The 22,230-nt window shown below is 36.3% G+C and overlaps 1 protein-coding gene across 16 annotated transcripts in view; it reads right to left on the bottom strand.

Moving 5' to 3' along the window:
- Positions 1 to 22,230, bottom strand: part of BBX (BBX high mobility group box domain containing) — a 273,907-nt gene that overhangs the window by 17,006 nt on the left and 234,671 nt on the right. For 13 of the 16 annotated variants that reach the window (XM_050781992.1, XM_050781979.1, XM_050781987.1 and 10 more), the window contains 5 exons: positions 21,099 to 22,107; positions 19,883 to 20,021; positions 16,284 to 16,432; positions 4,531 to 4,620; positions 3,108 to 3,167 (listed from right to left, as the gene is read on the bottom strand). In XM_050781992.1, the coding sequence (XP_050637949.1) occupies positions 3,108 to 3,167; positions 4,531 to 4,620; positions 16,284 to 16,432; positions 19,883 to 20,021; positions 21,099 to 22,107 (1,447 nt within the window). The remainder of the gene's footprint in view (positions 1 to 3,107; positions 3,168 to 4,530; positions 4,621 to 16,283; positions 16,433 to 19,882; positions 20,022 to 21,098; positions 22,108 to 22,230) is intronic. The other 3 variants (XM_050781996.1, XM_050781993.1, XM_050781995.1) reach the window with 1 other exon arrangement.

Below are 22,230 nucleotides of genomic sequence, written 5' to 3' on the forward strand. Positions count from 1 at the left end.
TACCATTTGTATTTTCAATACCTGACCCAAATGAGGGTTAAAAGTCTACACATATGAAGAACGGAAAATGTAGTAGCCTATGTACTTAAATGGAGACATGGTTTCTTCCCTGTCTGCTTGTGTTGCTCGGGTCATAATTCCTTACCATGAATTCGCGGCTGATAAACCCTCCTTAACTCACTGGGAATGCTGTTAAGATGAAATTAAAATATATATATATGAAAGCCTCCTTAAACTATAAAGTGGGAGTAAGTGTTAGTTATCATCATCATTATTACTGCAATTAGAAACTTCCAGCTTAAAACATGAACACATGACACCATAACTAGGTGGAAAGATAAACACAGTGGCAGAGGTAGCAGGTAGGTGTTCTTGGTTTATTTGAAAACCCCACCTTTAATTCCAGGCTGTGGACAATTTTTTTTTATACATATATACCGAAATTTCAGAAAGTGGTTTAACAATTTTGAATTGTAAAAGCCCAGAGCTTAAGACACATTATAAACTTAGCATTTAAACATATTACTAAGCATCTAAATATTTCTGATATTTTGAAATAAAAAAGATTGCAAGGTGCCTGTACACAGGGTGGTATAAAGAAAACATAGTGAACTTGAAGTCATCTACTTTAGCAGAAGTCAGAATAGCTGAACAGTTACATGGCGTCAGTTGACTCAGTATTTCTATTAAAGACATCAGCTACAAACAATTCCTGCCTAACATTTGAGGAGGATTTTAACCTTACACATGTTAAAATTATTCTATACTATTGTTATGTTTTCTGTCACATATTTATACCCTCTCCAAGGTGAAGTTTCAATAAGCAATGATATAGTCATAGATGAGAGAAAGGAGTAAAGGCCTAGAAAAGTCACAAAGCACATAGTCACTACACAAACAAGTAAATGTTGGAGATAGTAAGAAAATAAAAAAACAAAAATGGTTACTTTAAATTACTAGTAATTTCTGATGCTCAAATTGATTCCTGTTTTTCCTGGCCAAATAAAATGAGTTTGTACTCTACACTAAATAATGGACATGCATTTTTCAGTGCATATGCTCCAAAAGTTGTTTCATATACATTAATAATAAATATAATTAAATATCACCAATAATAACTGTATTTCTACTAAAGCCTGGGACTGCCGATAAGACTCAAAAGTGATTTACTTTTATGCCCCCAAAAGCAGAAAATTAGGGCTACAGAATATAGTACTTCTAGTATCATAATACTTGCTCAAGATACCAGAGCAATAAAATCATTATCAAGTGTTAGAGGGGAAATAGAATTTACAGTCTGTGTACTACTACATCTCATCATTCACCCAATCTCTAAACACACAAATTATATATGTACTTAATACCAATGCGGAGAGTAATCCTAGTGAGGTTAAACAATATGTCCTACTGAAAAATGCTGATCAGTAGCAGGTCTGAGACTAGAACCCAGATTTCCTAATGCCCAGTTAAGTGCTCTTTCTACCACACTGTACTTGCTCTGGTACCTCTGTAGGGTTTTCAGTATTTAAACAACAGAACAAAGTACTTAGAACAGTATCATTTTAAGTAAAGAGTAAAGTGGTCCTAAACGTCCTTCAAACTCTTCTGCTAGTTCATCAGCGCCTTACATTTATAAAAACTATATGGAATATATTTTTAAAATATACAAGAGCTAATGTATCAATTTAAGGATGTTAGGATTTAACACTGTGAACAGCACAATTCATATTTTGTTTTGCCAGCACTGAAGCAGAATATTCCACAGAGGTTGCGAATGTGAATTAGCAAGTGAGATAACAGATGTAGTGCTGGCGTTTTCTGGAAAAGTAAAATGACACGGAAGCTGATGTGGCTCATGTAAACGATGCCTAATAAACTAAAAATACTTATGTTTAACATGAACTCAAACTTGACCAGTTTTGCTAGCTCTCTTAAAAACATGAATATTTCTGATAAGTGACTTAAGTCAATTGTGCATTTTATTTTTTTCTCATTTTCAGTAAAGGAATGATAGCATATTTGAGAGTCAAAAGATGTGGACTAGGTCATGAAGTTCCCATTTCTGGATATAAGTGAATCAAAGGAGTCGAAACAAATGATCTCTAAAATCCCTTCTAGTTTTCAAATGAAGTGACTCCTAATTAAGCACTACAAAAACGTCAGCTCTTTTAAAATATCTGCAATGAAAAGCAAAGAATCAATAGGAAGAAGGGAGAGGTGGCCTCTTAACCACTGAAGAAATCAGGCTTTACCTAAGGGCTCAATGTTTAACAGTAATTATATAAAGTCACAAATAAATATGGCCATGAGAAATTTCAAAATCAAATCTGTACCTAGGACCTATAACATGACTAGTTAATATTGGATTTTTCTTGGGCTACCCATAAGCCTCGGGGTGTTCTGTTCTTTTGTTGTTGTTGTTGTTGCCCAGGCTGGAGTACAGTGGTACGATCTTGGCTCACTGAAACTTCCGCCTCCTGGGTTCAAGCGATTCTCCTGCCTCAGCCTCCTGAGTAGCTGGGATTATAGGCACGCGCCACCACAGCCAACTAATTTTTGTATTTTTAGTAGAGACGGGGTTTCACCATGTTGGTTAGGCTAGTCTCGAACTCCTGACCTCATGATCTGCTCGCCTCGGCCTCTTGAGGTACTAGGATTACAGGCGTGAGCCACTGTGCCTTGCTGGGGTGTTTCATTTTTAATGGGCTAGGAAAACATCCAGGTCAGAAGTTACTCCTGCAGGCCTGCCCATGCCCAGCCAACCAGGTTGTTATTCCAACTCCCACTGGGCATAAGCATCTGCCTGCAACATGAACTGCAATGCTGAATATATTTAGCTATGAAAAACTCTAATCTCTGATTAATGCGATTCAAAGGTTACAAATTGCCCTTTAACAGCTTAAACACCACATGACACATTGTCTGACCCTTGGCAGGAGTCCCCCAGACAGCAGTTTTGATGTGAAAATTAAAAATAACCTAATTATGAACACATAAGTCTAATGTTGTTGGTTGAACCTATATAAATTATACCTTTTCAAAACCTATACAACTTATGTCATTTCCAGCTCCGACTGTCTGAAATTAAATAACATTGTTTGTCTTACCTTCTGTAGGGTGAATGGCATCCAAGAAGAGTTGCTTGTTTGACCATTTATCCCCACTTCCTAAAAACAATGACAGAAAAGGAGAGAAAAGTGAAACTCTACTATTAGTAGATAGCCACACTACAAAAACAAGATGATATACAAACTAACTTCTGAAACATCACACAAATGAAGCTGAATTTTATTTCAATTACTTAATTCTTAAAGTTGTATTTGCCAACTAAAATAATGAGGCTGTACAGAAAATGGATTAAAAATAAAATTTTTGTCTTTTACGAAGTATAGTGTTGGATTATTTCTGTAACTTTAATCAAAGTAATCTGAAGATCAGTAAAAGAGAACGAAAAAAGCTGATGTTTTCACCTAATGAATAGTGTTTCTTTCCTGGAAGCAGAAGAAAAAATAATATCAATACACAAAACAAAACTACGAAGCTGAAGTGGAAGTGAAAAGAAAGCCCAAATTAAGTAAAAGGTTACACACAGGAACATACAGGCACACATGTCTACACACAGGAGACAGCTGCGTTTAAAGCCTCATTCAAGAAACACGGAATGCTTCACATCTGGCCATGCAAGTAGGATGCAAATGGGCACCGGATGAGTTGGTTTATGGCACTCACGACACTAACATGCAGGGAGATGCTAAAGAAAACCTGACCTACAGAATACTTGGCTGCACTGAGCCAGATGGGAAGATTTATCTTTTATGTGAAATAAGAAAAGGAGTCCTGCACTGTGGGAAGAAAGTCATCTTAAGATGAGCCCTGAAGAGGTTTAAAGGCTCATCAAGATCATACCAATGAGACAGACGTTCCGAGTAAAGAGGGGACAGAGTGCAATCAGTCTCTACTGCCCTTTCAAATAACAGGCATGTGACTGAAGGAGGTTGGGAGAAGAGCCTGGCAAATGAGAAGGGGGGGAAAAAAGAGTCAGGTTACAACTTAAGAGTGGAGAAAAGGGTCCACAAGAATCCTCAAGTGTCAGAGGAAGTACAGAAACGGTGGCACTTTTACATGAATAAGAAACTCTTAAGATTTCATGAAGTAGGAAAATGTGGTCATGGTATGAAGGGCTGCCAAACATGTGAAAACCAAGAATAGTCAAAGAAAATAAATGGATAAGTGGTCAAGAAGACTGAATTGCAAAACGCACCAAATACAGATGAGAAGAAGCAATTTTAGGATTCATATGGGGCTCTGAAAATAGAGACAAATATGGATTTGAATAGGAATCCAAGTGAAGGGAGATTTGCAATTAGCTGCAGAGTCCAGAAAGAATGAAAACACCCGCATCAAGAGCTGATGGCATGAAGCAAGCACAGGGGAGGACAAGGCAAACGCAGTGCATGGAAGCATTACTCAAAGATGAATCACAATGGAGGTGACCAAGAACCCTTCATGGAGGACGGAGGGCACCAATACCTTTTTCCGGAACATTGGGCTTCTCCTTTTTGTGCTTATATTTGCTGACAATTTTGTGGAATAAGTTCTTTTTCTGAGACTGGAAAGGACCTACAGACAATATTAATATAAATATATTTTAAATTCACAATGTTTCATAAAAAAATTGTGTATTTCTCAACAATTCCACCCTCCTCCCTCCTATAGAATAAGCAAATTGAGTCTCAAGAAATGTCATCTTGCATCTTCACTTATTTAAATGGTGCTCAACCCCCTTCTTTAGGCTTATTTAAACCCAGTGAGATTTTCCTTAGAAATGTATTGGGCAAAGCCTCCATTAGGGCTGGGACTCCCTAAGCAGAAACTGCAGATACAGTGAGTAGAAACAAACTACAACCAATAACAGCAAAATGGCTAGAGTATGTAATACAGAAAAGATTTTACTTTAGACTCCTAAATACCATGAAGGAAAGGATGGCATATGTGTTTTATGTCTCCAATGAAACTGCTTTTCACTACAAGGATAGCACTTTCAGGACAGCAGTTGACCTGACAGCATTAGACAGCTTTCTGGCCTTTTCTGAGGATAACCTAGGAAGAAAAAAGTGACTTAAAAATTGAAAATATTTGCCAAAAAACTTTATTCTGGGTGGAAGGGGGAGATGTTTCAGATTCTTAGTTTTTTCAGATAAAGAAACAGAATTGAGATTTTCTTCAGTGAACAATCAGAAATACCAGCAACAGCGCTGACCTCCCCAAAGCCCCTGTGGCATCTCTCCACCTACCAACAGCTGCAACTACACGCTCTGCCTTCTGGCCACAGGTGAAGCATCTTACACTCCTATCTGGTCAGTTCCTCCACCCGTGGCATAGCCCCACCATCCTTGTCCAGCTCAACACCATCATTTCTCCCTCTCTAATGGGCCATTCCACCAGTATACAAACATAATTTCTTTTAACGTAGAAAAGAAAAAGGCGGCTTGTAACCAAACTTCCCTCACATCACTTACTGCCTTGGTTCTTCATTCCTCCTGTAGCAAAAATTCCACAGAAGGGTTGCCCATGCTGTCTCCAGTTTCTCTCTTTCCTTTCTTTCTTTTTCTTTCTCTGTCTCTCTCTCTTTCTTTGAAACAGGGTCCCGTCTGTTACCAGGCTGGAGTACAGTGGCATGATCTTGGCTCACTGCAACCTCCACCTCCTGGGCTCAAGCAATCCTCTCACCTCAGCCTCCCGAGTAACTAGGACTACAGGTGGGGATCACCAGGCTTGGCTAATTTTTTGCATTTTTTTTTTTTTGTAAAGTCGGGGTTTTGCCATGTTGTCCAGGCTGGGCTCAAGCAATCCACCCACCTTGGCCTCCCAAAATGCTGGTATTACAGGTGCGAGCCATTGTGACCAACCTCATTCTGTCTTAAACTCACTACAACTAGGTTTCTGCCTTGTCACTCATGGAACAACTGCTCTTCAAGAGGTCATCCAGTACCCACCCCTATGCTGTGAAGGCCAATTGTGGGTCCTTACTGCACCGGCTGTTCCTGTAGCTCCTGACCACTACAGCCACACTCTCTGCCTTGAATGCCTCCTTCATTGGGCTTCTAGGATACCACCTTCTCTTCTTTTCTCTTCTCCATCACTGATCTTTCCCTCTGTCTCCTTTGCTTATTCTTTTCCCTGACCTCTTAATTTTGGAAAGTTCTGGGCTTGGTCCTTGTCCTCTTCTCTATTCTCACTCATCTGGTGATTACCTCTAATCTCAGGGCTTTAAAATAAAATAAAGTAAAATAAATAAAATAAATACCAGCTATAGGTTGAAGACTCAAAAATGCATCACCCCAGCCAGACCTCTTACATTGAGTATATATGAAAAGTCAGCAATCTTACACTATCTTACAAGGACTTTAGAGATCCAGAGCTCCATTACCTCCATAACCTCACATCCTGCCACTCCTCTCCTTTTGAGTCTCTCTAGCTGCATGGGCCTCCTGGCAGTCCCCTGCACATGTAGTCTCAGTGTTCCTGACTTTAGGATCTCTGAACCAGCCATTACCCTGCCTAGAAAATGTTCTTCTCCAAGATGTCCGCACGGCTAACTTCCTCACCTCCTTCAAGGCTTTACTTAACTACCTTCAGACCACTCTATATAAAACTGCAAGCCAATCCTATGCCCATCGCTTGATCTCCCATTCCCTCACAAACCTATTCTTTTAACTGGTCTTTAAAAACAGCTTTGTTGAAATAGAATTAACATACCATACAATTCATCCATTTAAAGTATGCAACTTGTGTTTATATTCAGACATTTGCAACTGGCACCAATTTCTGAACATTTCATCACCTCAAAAATAAATTTCAAACCTTTTTAATATTACTCCTCCCATACCTGTATTCCCCCTCTCCCTAAGCAACCTCTAATCTCCTTTCTGTCTCTATAGATTTGCCTATTCTGGACATTTCATATAAATAGAATCATATAATGTGATTTTTGACTTAGCATAATGTGTTCAAGGCTCTTCCATGCTATAGCATGTATCAGGGCTGAATAATATTCCATTTAATGGACTGTTTATTCATTCAACAGTTGGTGGACCAGGCACAGTGGTTCACGCCTATAATCCCAGCACTTTGGGAGGCCAAAGCAGGTAGATCATGAGGTCAAGAGATCAAGACCATCCTGGCCAACATGGTGAAGCCCCATCTCTACTAAAAATACAAAAATTAGCTGGGTGTGGTGGCATGCGTCTGTAGTCCCAGCTACTCAGGAGGCTGTGGCAGGAGAATCACTTGAATCCAGGAGGCAGAGCCTGCAGTGATCTGAGATCATACCACTGCACTCCAGCTTGGTGACAGCGAGACTCTGTCTCAGAAAAACAACAACAACAACAAAAACAGTTGGTGGACATTGGGATTATTTTCACCTTTTGACTATTATAAATAACACTGTTAAAAACATTCAAGTATAAGCTTTTGTGTGGGACACAGGTGTTCATTTCTATAGGGCATATACTTAGAAATGGACTTGCTGGGTCATGTGGTAACTCTGTGTTTAGCCTTTTGAGGACCTACTAGACTGTCTAAGAAAGCAGCTGCACAATTTCGCATTCCCACTAGCAGTGTATAAGTATTTCAATTTCTCTACATCTTTGTCAACATTTGTTATTATCTGTTGTTTTTATTATGGCCATCCTAAGGATGTGAAATGGTATCTTTCCCATTGTGGTTTTGATATGCATTTCCCTGATGACTGATGATGTTAACTGTATTTTCATGTACTTATCGGCCATGTACTTGCTATATATCTTCTTCGGAGAATTATCTATTCAGATCACTTGCCTGTTTTTATGAGCTGTCTTTTTTACTGCCGAGTTGTAAACATTCCTTATATAGTTTAGATAAAAGTTTCTTATCAGATATGTGATTTGCAAATATTTTCTCCCATTCTGTGGGATGTCTTTTCACTTTCTTGGCAGTGTTCTTTGAAGCACAGAAGATTTAAATTTTGATACAGTCCAATTTATCTATTTTGTCTTTTGTTGCTTGGGCTTTTGGTATCATATTTAAGGATTCACTGCCAAATCTGAGGTTATAAAGATTTGCCCATTTGCTTTGAAAGTTTTATTGTTTTAGCTTTAACATTTAAGTCTTTGATCTATTTTAAGTTAAATTTTGTATATCATATGAGGTAAGTGTCCAACTTTATTTGAATATAGATACCCAGTTGATCCAGCATCATTTTTGGAAAGACTCTACTGATTGTTCTCATTGGGTATTCTTGGCACCCTTGTTGAAAATTAGTTGACCAAAAATGTATGGGTTTATGACAGGTTGTCTACCAATTCCATCCCACTGATTTATATATGTCTATCTTTATTCCAGTACAACACTCTCTTGATTATCATTGTTTTGTAATTAGTTTTGAAATCAACTACTACTTTTTTCTCTTTTAAGGTTGTTTTGGTTCTTCTGAATATCTTGCAATTCCACGTTAATTTTAGGCTCATTTGTCAGTTTCTACAAAGAAGTCAGCTGGGATTCTAAGAGGGGTTGGGTTGAATCTGTATATCAATTTGGGAGAATGTTTCCATCTTAACAATAAGAAGTCCTCCAATCCATGAACATGGGATGTTTTTCTATTAATTTCTATCATATTTGTTTCAACAATGTTTCGTAGGTTTCATTATACTGTACTTTTGTCTGTTAAATTTATTTCTAAGTACTTTATTCTTTTTGATGCTACTGTAAATGGAATTGTGTTCCTATCTCATTTTTAGATTGTTCATTGTTCAAGTGTATCAAAATACAATTAAGTTTTATCTAATGATCTTATAATCTGCAGCTCTACTAAACTCATTTATTAGCTGTAATAGTTTTTTTGGTGGATTCCTTAGGATTGTCTATATAGAAAGTCATGTTATCTGAGAATAAAGATAATTTTACCTCTTCCTTTCTAATCTAGATACCTTTTGTTTCTATTTCTTACCTAATTGCCCTGGCTAGAACCTCTAGTACAATGTTGAATAGAAGTGGTGAGAGTGGACGTTCTTGTACTGTTCCTTTGCCTAGTGGGAAAGCATCCAATATTTTACCATTAAGTATCAGGTTAGCTGTGCATTTTTTGTAGATACCTTTTATCAGGTTGAGGAAGTTCCCTTTTAATCCTAGTTTGATTTTTTTAAATCATAAAAAGGCACTGACTTTTACCAAATGCTTTTCCTAGATCTATTGAGATGATCAAATGGTTTTTGTTTTATATTCTATTAGTAGGGTATGTTACACTAATTGGCTTTTGAATATTAAAGCAAACTTGTAGTCCTGAGGAAAAATCCCATTTAGTCATGATGTATAATTCTTATATGTTGCTGAATTTGGTTTGCTAGTGTTTTGTTGTGGATTTCTGTGTTCATATTTGTAAGAGATATTGATCTGCAGTTTTCATTTCTTGTGATGTCTTTGTCTTGAGAATGTCTTGAATGTCTTTGACATTAAGGTAATACAGGCCTCACAGAATGAATTGGGAAGTGTTTACTTTTCTTGTAATTTCTGGATTCATTCGTGAAAAAATGGTGTAAATTCTTCTTTAAATGTTTGGTAGAATACAGTGGTGATGCCATCTAGGCCTGGGCTTTTTTTTTTTTTTTTTTTTCCAGGTACTTTAAAAATTACTAGTACAATGTCTTTACTAGTTATACATCTCAGGATTATCCATTTCTTAAGCCAGTTTCAGTAGTTTGTGTCTTTCTAGTAATTGTTCATTTCATACATGTTATCCCATCTATTGGCTTTAGTTGTTCATAGTATTGTTTTATAATCCTTTTCATTTCTGTAGTCAGTAGTAATATCTTCTATTTCATCTCTGATTCTAATAATTTGAATCTTCTTTTTTTTTTCTTGGTAAATCTAGCTAAAATTTCTCAATTTTGTTATTTTCAAAGGACTACTTTTTGGTTTCATTGATTTTTTCTCTATTTTAATATTATTTAATTAATTTCATTTCATCAACAACTTCTCTACTCTTTGTTATTTCCTTTCTTCTGCTTCCTTTGAGTTTGGTTTGCTCTTCTTTTTTGAGTGTCTTACAGTAGAAGGCTAGGCTACTTATTTGATATTTCTTTCTTAATACAGGCATTTAGAGCTATAATTTTCCTTCTAAGTTTTGCTTTAGATGCATCTCATATTCTCTTACACAATGTCTTCATTTTTATTAATTTCAAAGTACTTTCTGATTTCTCTTTGATTTCTTTTTTGATGTGACAGTTATCTAGGAGTGCATTTAATTTCTATATATTTGTGAGTTTCTCCAATTTTTTTCTACTACTGATTTTTAAATTTCATTGTACTATTGTCAGAGAACACACTCTGTATTATTTCAATCCTTTTATATTTATTGGTTTGTTTTATGGATTAGCATATGGTCTACTGTGGAGATTGTTCCATGTACACTTGTGAAGAATATACATTCTGCCATTACTGAGTGGAAAGTTCTATATGTTTGTTAGTTCTAGTTGGTTTGTAGTGTTGGTTCAAGTCTTTTCTTGTTGATCTTTTGCCTAGTTGCTCTATCAACCAATTCTTTTTCCACTGTACGTCTCACCTTCAAACAAATTATATATTTTGCTTATTGTTTAGGCTTATTTATTGTCTGGTTCCCCCATTATAATGTAATCTTGATGGCAGTAGGGTTGTTTTCATTCACAGATATAATCTAAATGCCTACAGTGGTGCTTAGCACATGACAGGTTCTCAATAAATATTTATTTCATGAATAAATAAAGCTCTTAATGCACTGCTTATCACAAAGTAAGAGCTCAAGAAATTACAGCTGTTGCTGTTATTACTGATACCATAAATCTGTGCAAGTGTTTTTTGATGACTACACTAAGCAATCCTTCTAAATAACCAATAGCGAATGCTTCTAAATTGGCTACTGGTGGTTTGAAACGAAACTAGAAATGCCTCCTTGTTTGCTTCTTTGGGAAAAAGTGAGCAACAAGAGAAAAGAAAATAAATTGAACAAGTACAAAGAAAATATATCACATGTACATACTACACTAATATTACAGATGTCTCTAAAATCTGTTTGCAATCACTGCCTCATGTATTTTATACAACTCAGGAAACTGTAGGCTAGTGGACCTGAATGATACATAGGCAGTTATGGAAAACAAAAGTAGGAGAAAGGAGAAAAATTACTACTCGGGATTATAAAGATCCTAGTGATTTGCCTGCAGGAAAATAACTTAATAAAAGGGTATTGGCTCATAGGAAGACTGATATAAAGAAGTAGTTCACAGAAGCAAAATGATTTGACGTATGCAGTGCGTTAGGAAAGAAGAAAAGAAATATGTATTTTTGGACCCAATCATACTCAGAGAAATCTAAAAAGTAATTTAAAGACTAAGCTACAGATAGGGCTTGTCAATTTTAACATGAAAAAAGAACAATCATAGTAGTTTTGTACGTAGAAGAGCTTCTGTAAACTTAAATTTTTAAAATTCCTTTCTTCTGGCCACCCCCCAAATTATACACATAAAACTACTCTAAGTAAATGACAACTTCAGATAAAAAAAGAAAGTGACAAACTTGAAAAGAAATAGATAAGATCTAATTGTAGTCACTGAAAAGCAGCCATTTTAAAGTCAAGAAGTGAAAAATTTGATTTCTGCCAATCAGCATAGTGTATATGTTGGGTATTTTGTCTAAAGAAAATAAAGTCAAAATCTGTAATAAATACCAAATATAAGGACATTTGCTATTATATTTTTTCCTTAGTCAATTATTACATTAATGTAGAAGTATCCACGGAGGAGGAAGAATGGTAGAAAGTAAAATGCAGAAGGGATTTAGAAGGAATCATTCAGAAAACACATATTCACAACTGTTCTTCACTCTACTATGATACCCCAAGCTTCCGTCCCATCTCTTTCCCTACCAAATTTCTTGAGGGAATATCTGCATCAGCTTCAGCTTCCTTACGAAAAAAAAAATCACTCACTGCTGGTATGCAAACTGGCTTAGGTCTCCACTTAAGTTTTTGGGCAGATGACCTGTATTCTGAAGGTATCAATCTCCTTTGCACCTCAACTTCACAGCTGGGCAGAAAACAAAAGGGCCAAACGACAAGCCGAGAAGTTAAGAGGGGTGCCAGAAGGACATGATGATAACCTTTCCAGAACATTAATGTTCAAGGTTTGCTGAAAAATGAATGTTTTGGGGGTGAGAAGTTGCAGTGACACAGGAGCCACAGGAGTCAGCATGAGCCTAGCATGATACTTTTTCAAGGTCAGTGAGTAAGGTGAATTAAGTGAACCTGCCCTTTACATCTGTTGTCAGAAACAAATGTCAGGCTTAACTCTGGTGGTGGTGGCTTTTGCCCAGGTTCTATAGTTTCATGTTTTGAACTATATATAGGTATATATATATAAAGAGCAAGGGTTTGTTTTGGCTTTATAAATGGCTGCCATTTCTGTATTGGCCTTGTAAGTAATGAGTAACCAATGAGAAAATATATTCCTATGCAATAATTTATAGCAATGTGCTCCCACCTGCAGGGCATGTGCCTTTACTGACTTGAATAAGTTCTCTGAGTCAATCAGTCACAATCAAGTTAAGATTCATTGAAAGGGAGGAGCCATTTCATTGGGCTGGACATGCATACATTGTTAAGGAACTCAAAATTGTATCAGATATACCTTTTATACCTGCAAAGGTGCTGCCACCATATTCCTGAAGAAATTTGGTGGCAGCAGAGACTTCCAAACAGTTATGGAGAAAGATACAGATCTCTACCCAACCTAGAAGCTAAAATTTCCTAACAGGAGATCTATCATCACACCTCAGTTCTCTAAAACTGAAAGTACGGTTGGCTTGGCTCCACCCCAAACAGGGGATTCTGTCTTTTCAATCTTGTAAACCTGCTTCTTTTATTCCCACTGTGATTTTTTAAAATACTCAATGCCTTAACATTTTTAAATTTTAGTCTTAAAATGTAAGTGTGGATTGAAAAAACCATAAGAAGGATCAATAGTATGCTTGATAATAGGTCAAGGAACTATGTAAAGATAGAAGGAATACAGTGAAGAAGTGAGTCTAGTAAGTCAAGATGAGGCATAATTTCAACACAATTCTTTTTCTCCATGATCCTACTTTCACTGAAAAATTACTATTCTACAGAGAACTCTGACTTCTAATACTTTCGTAAACAATGCTTCATACATTATCAGTACAAGTAAACGTGTAAAACAAATCTCTTAGGAAGTTACAATTAAATTTAGACATATAATTTAAAGCTTTCCTTTAAAATGTTTTAAAATAACAGAGAGATAACTCAGAAAACATCAAGTTTGGGCTGATTCAGCTAAATTGCATTGTGAGTTAGTTAGATTAGAATTTACTGGATAATTCATTTTTAGAAGGAAAGGGAAATCCTATTTCTGTCATCATGCTCTGTTCTACTATAACATAGCCCAATTGGCTTTTAAAGTTATTTTCATCCCTTTTCATTGTAAAGTTTTTGACAAGACCTATGACATAGACATAAGAGGCAGGGCAGAGATAGTAGGATACCCATGGGAAAGATAGGAACAGACTCCTTAGAAATGCAGATACGAATATGAGACTACTGGGTAAACAGAGGAATAAACCCAAGCAGGCACTATGACTTTGAGATATACAACTACATAAATACATACATACAAATTTCTACTAGAAATTACATTTTAGAAAAATTCTATACATTTTATGTAAGCTGAAGTACCTAAAAAGGCACCTAGTATAAGTCATGAAGGAAAATATAATGAATATTGAATGATGACAAAGGAAAAAATAAAATATAGACAAATGGCAAATTATTAGAGGAAAAATTAGGTTTCTGATGGACATATACTCTTTTACTAATGAACTAATGATCTCATACACAATGTTTGCTCTGAATGATTCATTATGCAGAGGTGGAAAGGGTCTAGAGTCTAAGAAAATAATTTCCTCTATCCCCTAAAGATCAGGCAATTACAGCACAGCTGGTATGATAATTTCATTAACAATAACTTGTAGTCTAGTACATTGGTGCTGCTAATGCCAAATTACAATCAGTCACAAATACTATTTCTTTAGTTTGCTGAATAGATAATGTATTATTTAATTTCTGCTTATTTTAATTGCATTTTGCTTCACAAATCAGAAGGTGGAACAAAATCTCATCTTGGAAGACTCCCCACAAATGTAATTACTGATATACTGTGTAAAAACCAGTGACTTTGTGGCTTGAGAGGTATAATGGAAGAGTTAAGATGATATTGTATGAAGTATAATCCAAAGCTCCAAAAAGCTATTTCACATCAAAAGAAATACTGTTAATCTCAGCTGGGAGAGAAAAATCGTATAACAGACAACTAAGACCCAAGAGAAGGTCTCATGAAAATAGATCCTAACTTCAGGGTTTTATAGCTTTACAAAAATAAATCTATTGTTACATTCCCTGAGAGATAATTCAGCCAACTTCAGAGCTCTAACGTGAATGTTTTGGGAGTGGAAGAAGGAATAACATCGTGCCCATCTATCAATTAAGTTCCATTTTATTGGCTTGTCAGGTATTTATCAGCAACTTTAAATCTAAGAATTATGGGAGCTCAAGACACTTGGCATCTTTCGGCTCATGGACTACTTTTCCTATTCCTAAATATCTCCAGGGCACAGAGACTGTCATTTCATTTGGCAATCCATTATGGTGCTCAGCTCCCTACCTGTCTACAAGTCTACTTTATTTCTACCTTGGAAGATCTTGATACAACCCTATTTTATTTTCTCAGATGAGCAAACTTGACGATGCAACAACATTTCTTTTTTAGTTCTTTATTCACTAGACTTGTTTTTATTAACCACAGAGGAAAACTGAGCTAATTCTAAAATGACTTTTATATACCTCCCTGGCTTTAATCATGAAGCAGAAATTTTCTTCAACCTTTCAGTTCTGTCTTGAGATACAGATCTCAAATTGACCCTGTTTGGTTGTGTCAATTCCAGTGTGCAAAGCGTTTTTATGCTTTGAAAGAGAAAGGTTCAGGTTTCTCCAGAGAATAAACCATAATTTTCCCTCATCTATATACCTTAAATATTCCGTAAAATGCATGAAATTATATCTCTTCGTTAATATTTATATCTGATCGATTAATCAGTCTATTTAAAATACAAAAGAATGGAATTATTTTGATTTGATTAAATTATCCAATTTGATGAAGCAGGCAATAGGCAGCAACTTCTGCAGGATAATTAAAAGAAACTCTTCCAGCAAATCCTGCTCGAGTTTGATCTTGAAAGCAACTATAGCTCAGCCACCCAAGTTCTTCATCTCTCTATTCCATGTCCTTATAGGAGAGCCAACTGAATGAAGTCTTTCACATCTGTATGGAAAACTAGAGGTACATTTTCCCTACCAATCTTTAGACCTTAAGAAAAATCAGAAGACAAGTTTCTCAATGCAAGCAATGTTGCCATTTTGGGTAATACAGTCATTCAGTGTGCTTGAAAGGCAAGATGTTTAGTACTCCAGTACCTGTCCCACAAATGTCAACAGTGGTCTCAGGTGATGAGACCACTGAAAATGCCCCCACCCTCTTACAGTCCCCTTTAGGATTACAGCATTGTCACTGATGAATGCTGAGATCCATCCAAGTCATGTTGATAATTTTAAAAAAGCTTCCCTGATATAGGCAGCGGAGAAGCTGATTACTTGAAAATGAATATACTAAACAAAGCATTCTTTAAATTTAACAAAACCAATTACACACACACACACACACACACACACACACATGTTGCTGGAGGATTTCAGGTAGTTTTATTTTCCTTTGGTCTATAATGCCAGTAAAGAGTAGTTAGCATCCGCTTATCAGGTGAAAAGAATGATTTACAGTCCCAGAGTTCAACCTGTTGCAGACACAGGGAACAGAAGAACTGGATTCAACCAGCAGTTTCTGTTCAAGAAAAGGTTAACATTCCAAATTAGAATTCTGGAGAGCAGGAGGTTGAAGACCATGTATAACATTTTTGCAAAAGCTTAGCTACATCATTACGGGCAAATATACAGACGGAGATGCCAATGGAGCTACAGAAAATAAGGAAGAAAAAAGGGACAAAGATAACCTTGGAAAGCAACCTGAGATTCTAACTCCCTACTGCCTCAATTCCAAATCCAATTACATGTCTAAAGGGAGCTAAAAGCTTAGCTGAAGGGTCAGCTGAGATTCTGACCACATGGCAGGAAGGTACAGGTCACATCTAACCTTTGCTGGTTTTAGTCGGTTCTGAGGACACATTTCCAGTCTTCTTCTTTTTTCTTGGGACAGGTACACATTTCCGGTCAAATGTAACAGGACTATATTGAGGGAGGCTGTTGAATTTTTTTTCAAATTCTTCATCCAGCTTTGCGGAGCTATTAAAAGGGGAGAGGGGAATCAATCAGCACATGACCAAATATGACACAGAAAATGACATGAAATAGATTTTAAGATACTCTATTTGAAAACAGGGTCTCTGGGAATTAGGGCATGTAAGTAAATTCTGTACAAGGAAAAAATACCTTTTCTGAAATGCTTGAGATTTACCAACACAGTTTTCTCAGTAAACTCATGTGACAGGTTATGTTATTACCTTAGAAAAGTAGAAACATCATTTATATTGGAATATTTCTGAAGTGGGGAATTTGGCATTCTCTCCACTAGCATGGGAGTTTTTCATAGAGTTCTGTACAAAGCATACTCTATTCATATAGTTTCTCATTTTACAGACTCATATACATGTATTTATGGCAAGCTTATTGGTAATATATTGGTAGTTTTGTAAGATTAGTTTCTTTTAAAAAATTTACTGACTACTGTTTGATTAAAACATACAAAACAAAAAGCATTAATATTAGGAAAACATTCTGGAGAGTTGACTAGAATGAAGATAAAACACTCAATGAGCAAAGTAAAGTCAGTTTTCAATGAATGCAACGGCACAGAGGCAACATGCTTTAACTTAAATCACCAATGACTTCAGAAATGCCACCAGCAAAGTTGGGCAATCTTTGGGCTGGTACTGACTGTCTCTAGGGCCCCACAGCAATGGCAACATGCCTGCTGGATCCTAGGCTGGCTTCTGACTTCCATTTAGTGAGACTTATTAAACTAACATGCAACCTAGACAGATGGAAGAGGCTGTAGGAGACCTGTTGTGTCTGGTAGATGGAAAATGGAAGGTGTATTGGGAAGAGGAGAGCAATTTTAGTACCAGCTTATAAGAAGCAAATGTGTTAGGCTGCTAGCTAAGGGGTGTCCTAAAAATGTTTTTAACTACAACTGTTTTGGAGGAATATACAAGAGTTGAGAAGCAGAGATAGGAGGGTCAGATGACCAATTGAATGGTCAACAGGAAATGGCAATTACGGAAGCACCCCCCTGGGGGATATGCTCCGAGTCCCCCAGTAGATGCCTGAAACCACCGACAGTACTGAAACTTACATACGCTACTTTTTTTTTTTCCTATACATGCATATTGTACAGCGGCATATGATAGACAAAGGTATGATTTATGCACTGGGTGGAATGAAGTGGGATGGCATGAGATTTCATCATGCTACTCATTGTGGTGCATAATTTAAAACTTATGAATTGTTTATTTATGGATTTTTCTATTTAGTATTTTCAGACCCAAAATCACAGAAAGCAAAAATATGGCTAAGGGGAAACTACTGTACTAAGTTCTATCAAAGCAATGAAGGGTGACAGGTGGAGGTGATGTTTTTCTCTTAATAACATCACCATTTCTCATTCAGTTAAAAAATGTTTATTCTGATGGAAAATCAGATACAATTGGATACTAATCAAATACTATCAGAAAGCTGTCTATAAGTTGTGAATTTTTCAGATACTCTGAATACCCAGAAGAAAACAGAAAATGTGAGATGTAACTCATAAGGTCTCTTGAGACTTTTCTTAAAAAGAGAACAATAATAATCATTTATGTTTTTCTTAGAGATGTCTATAAAATTAGATCTGTCAATACTGAGAAAATTTTTCTTGGCTACAGTTAACAGGTAGCACATTTTCTGAGATAAAAAAAGGTTTAAAATGCTCTCATCTACAAATCTCAGAGCAGACTGACAGGAAATGGCATTTCTCCCTGCTTAAGTATTATTCTGGCGTGTTCTGAACAAGGCAAACCCAAATATTCAAATCCTGACAGGCCAATATTTAGAGGGAGAAAGGAGGAAAAGGCATTGAAGTTTACTGTTAATTTAAAGCTATAAAAAAAAAATCTCCCAGTTATACATATGTGCCTTCCTCAGAAATGATTAAAAAACAAACACATACAATCCACATACCAATCTCTTTTCAGGAACAGATTTTCAAGATTGTTTCACTTATCTTGTTCCTCAAAGAAAATTGATGAAAATCTCTCTTACAGCTTCAGCAGTTTCTACTAGAAGCATCAGAGAAATGCTTCTGTTGGGGAGCCTCAATGCTTGCTTTATTCCCCTAGGACCTCACACTGCCTACATAACACCTGCTCCTCTCTCGGTGTGCAGACCCACAAGGCAGTGGCAGTAATTCTAGACTACAGAGAGCACTGGTCTAGATGCTTGCGGGTCATTTTAAAAAGATATTCGGCATTCAAACTATAATTTGACACTGGAATATGAGGATTTTCATGTCATTACTTAAGTGAAATGTAAGCAAAGCTAGTTTGAAGTAACTTTGGATTTTTTAAAATATTAGAAATTAAATACATAAAATTATAAGCAAAACTAATTTTAAGTACTTTGGATTTTTTAAAATATTAGAAATGAAATACATAAAATTATAAATATATCATTTCAATAAAAATAATCTTAAAGAGCCAGCACTATGGGAAATAATTTCTACCTCGCTACTTTGTGATGACCTAGAGTCTTAGAATTAGTCAGACTTAAAGCACTGTAACATCTAAGGAAAAATATATTATTCCACAAACAGATATGCAAGTATTATGAATAAACCAAATACAATACACCCAATGCATACAATTTGCATAGCTTTAAACACACTTTTGAAAAAAATATGGTGAATGTACTTATTTCATTGTACTTATTAACAATGTACTTATTTCTATTCAAAGTATTCTTTTCAAATTGAGCCAACAACAAATCTCAAGAATTTTCAAAATAGTCTAACTGAATATGCAGATACTTTCCTCACCAATATAAAGTATCGGATCTCCTAACTAACAAAATGCTTTATATTAAGATGGTTATTAACAGTCTTTGGCATAACACTAAATATAAAATAATTCTTAGTGATTTTATCTTGATGCATGCCATTGCTTAATACTGCATTTCAATACACAATTAATGTATTGAATGTTCTCTACAGCAGAATATATGACCTCATATTTTTAGCTTAGAGCAACAGAAGACAGCTTGAACAAAATAAGGTTGGAGATAGAAGCATAATTTCATTTACCTTACATTTTTCAGCTGTCATGATATTTTCTAAACAATAAATACATACAGTATGTAAAATGGGTAAAATGTAAACATGCTAATACTATCCATTCTAAGTTTCACATGGAAAAATGCATCCTGGTGAAGGGATGTCGATTCAAACCCAGGTCCAAGTCTAAAGTCTATATATTTTCACTGTTCTCAAAATGTGAATGATATTGTCATTCACATGACCATGTTAACAACAGGTATGATGTGATGCACTTGATTTGTGTTCACTAGGGTGCCTACTAAGACTGCAGGCAGTGCTGAGTGAGTAGTCAAAGAACAAGCATGAGTAATCAGTGATTTGTTACCTTGAAAATCCTACCCACACTTGAGGCTTGTGTAGTACAGGTGATTGTGCTCACAGGCACTTACCCAAGGAGACAGTCTTCCTTTGGCTTTGTCTTCTTGAACTTCTTGCTCCCACTGGTCCCACTCTGACTAAATGTCCAGCTTTCTTCATTCCAACACCCTTCATGATCAGAGGAGTTTCCTTTTCCTGAGCTTCGTTTTCCTAAGAAAATTCAAGACAAAGGATGTGTTTGGTATATGGGTGGGTGAGGGGAGATGATCTTAGTTGTTTCACAAGCAACCTCTCGACTGCTTGCATATCATTTGCATGATGCCAACTGTAGCTATTTCAGAGTTCTCAGAGTGATTCATGCTGGACCACCTTTAATAATGGAACATGCAGAAAAGTGACTTAGAGCTTCTGGGATTAATTGTCACGTAATTCAACAGGTATCACATGACTCAAAGAGACAGACTAACTGCTGCTAGCTTTTCCATTTGAGAACCAGCCAAGGTATGGGAGTCCTTTGCTGGTGGGCACTATCCATTCTAATTTCCCTACAACTCACTGAATTGACATCCCTGTGGATGAAATAGGCCCAAGTATCTTCATTTGGGGCTTGTTAAACCTAGGATTCACACTTTTTGTTGGAACATAGCTTGGCAAAAGGTAGTCCTCCAGCCAGATGCTATATTTTAAAATAGAGGATTTATATAAAACACTAAATGGAATAAAGGTCAACACATTAACTATTTTCTGGATATTATAATGTTTTAAAGAGCTCTTTGGTTCAAGTGATCCACCAGCCTTAGCCTCCCAAAGTGCTAGGACTACAGGTATAAGCTACTGTGCCTGGCCCACTTCAGTTACAGCTTTGATTACCTAATAAAGAGAACTACATAAGACATTTGCTTCTGGAGCCTACAGGTGAAGATTCTGACTAACATACGTGCTTGATTCAGGAAATTCCATCAGTTTTAAAAACCAAACCCAAAGCTCTGAATATTTAATAGTCATCTTTCAAAACAAAGAGCCAGCCAATACCAGCGGGGGGAAGAGATTAAAATTACTTTAAATACATCCTGAGAACTACCTAAAAAATGAATACACTTCCGTTAATGGTGCTAGAAAACATGTAAAATAACAAATAATTATGATCTATAAACCGTAAAGAAATATAGAAATATAAGGAATTATTTTGATACCATGTTGTTCTTTATGGCAGTTGTTTTCAATAGGTCTAAAGGTGAAATTCTGCTTGGTTTTTGAATTCTTTTCAGGTTTGTAGGAGTTACTTACCTCTGTCAACATTAGCTCGCAGAGAGGTGAGCATGCCCTCAGACACCAGGGTTTTATAAAGAGCACCTTTGCAAGACCTCTCGGATTTCCTGGAACCACAAGTTTCTATTTTTCTGTGACAGTCACTGTCCTCAGGCTTGGCCTGTCCTGATAGGCTGGGTGGTAGTGCATCTTCCATGGGCGTCAATGGTTCTGCTTTTATACCCTCTGGCGCCTCACCAGAAATGTTCTTGCTAGCAGAAATACTAATGAAATCTGGAGGTCTTGACTCTTTGGTGGTATCTGAGGATTTCTCCTTTGACATTTTCTTCTCTCTTGATTTCACTTTTTTCTTTGGTGGCTTGGCATCCAAAATGCTTCCCTTGCCACTTGAGGATGTGCGGACCTTCTTGCGAGGGGTATCTCCAAGTTTCTCTATTCCCCAGTCTCCCTTTGCGACGGCTTCAATGGTATATATGACACTCTCAATGTCAGACTCAGAAGACTGCCTCTTTTTGCAAGTCTTCTTGGGTGTGGATTTATCATTTCCATGTCGATCCATTTTGCTTTTCTTCTTTTTCTTTTTTAGCTTTTCTGGCTTGTTTAATGCTGCAGGATCCTCAATGATCATAATTCCATGAGGATGGCACATGTGATCCTTTCTACTGGGAACATCACTAATTATTATCTTGCTACTGGCAGAATAAGAAAAATCAGGAAAATGACTACATTTTTGATCTTCTTCTAACTCTTCCTTTCTAATTTCTTTGGGATCTTCCATTTTTATAGCCATTATGTCATCTATTTGCAAAGCCTCAAAATTTCTCAATTCCTTAGAATCTCTTACATTTTCCTTAGCTGATTTTTCAAATTCTGCTTCCTTCTGTAACCTGGTTTCATCTGTTTTCTCCCTTTTAATTTCTTTTTCTTCCTTTCCCTTCTCTAATTCTTTAATTCTTCCACTATCGGATTCTTTTGCTTTTATTAGCTTTGATTCTTCCATTTTCATCCCTTCTGATGCCAGGCACATCTAAACAATTAAAACAAAATGGGAGAGCATCCAAAAATATCCTTATTATTCCACCTTCAAAATTAAAGTTTTCATTTATATCCGTTTTAAAAATAATCAAAACACATTTTAAACTTTACAACA

Source organism: Macaca thibetana, chromosome 2, assembly GCF_024542745.1.
Source record: "Macaca thibetana thibetana isolate TM-01 chromosome 2, ASM2454274v1, whole genome shotgun sequence".
Lineage (NCBI taxonomy): Eukaryota > Metazoa > Chordata > Mammalia > Primates > Cercopithecidae > Macaca > Macaca thibetana.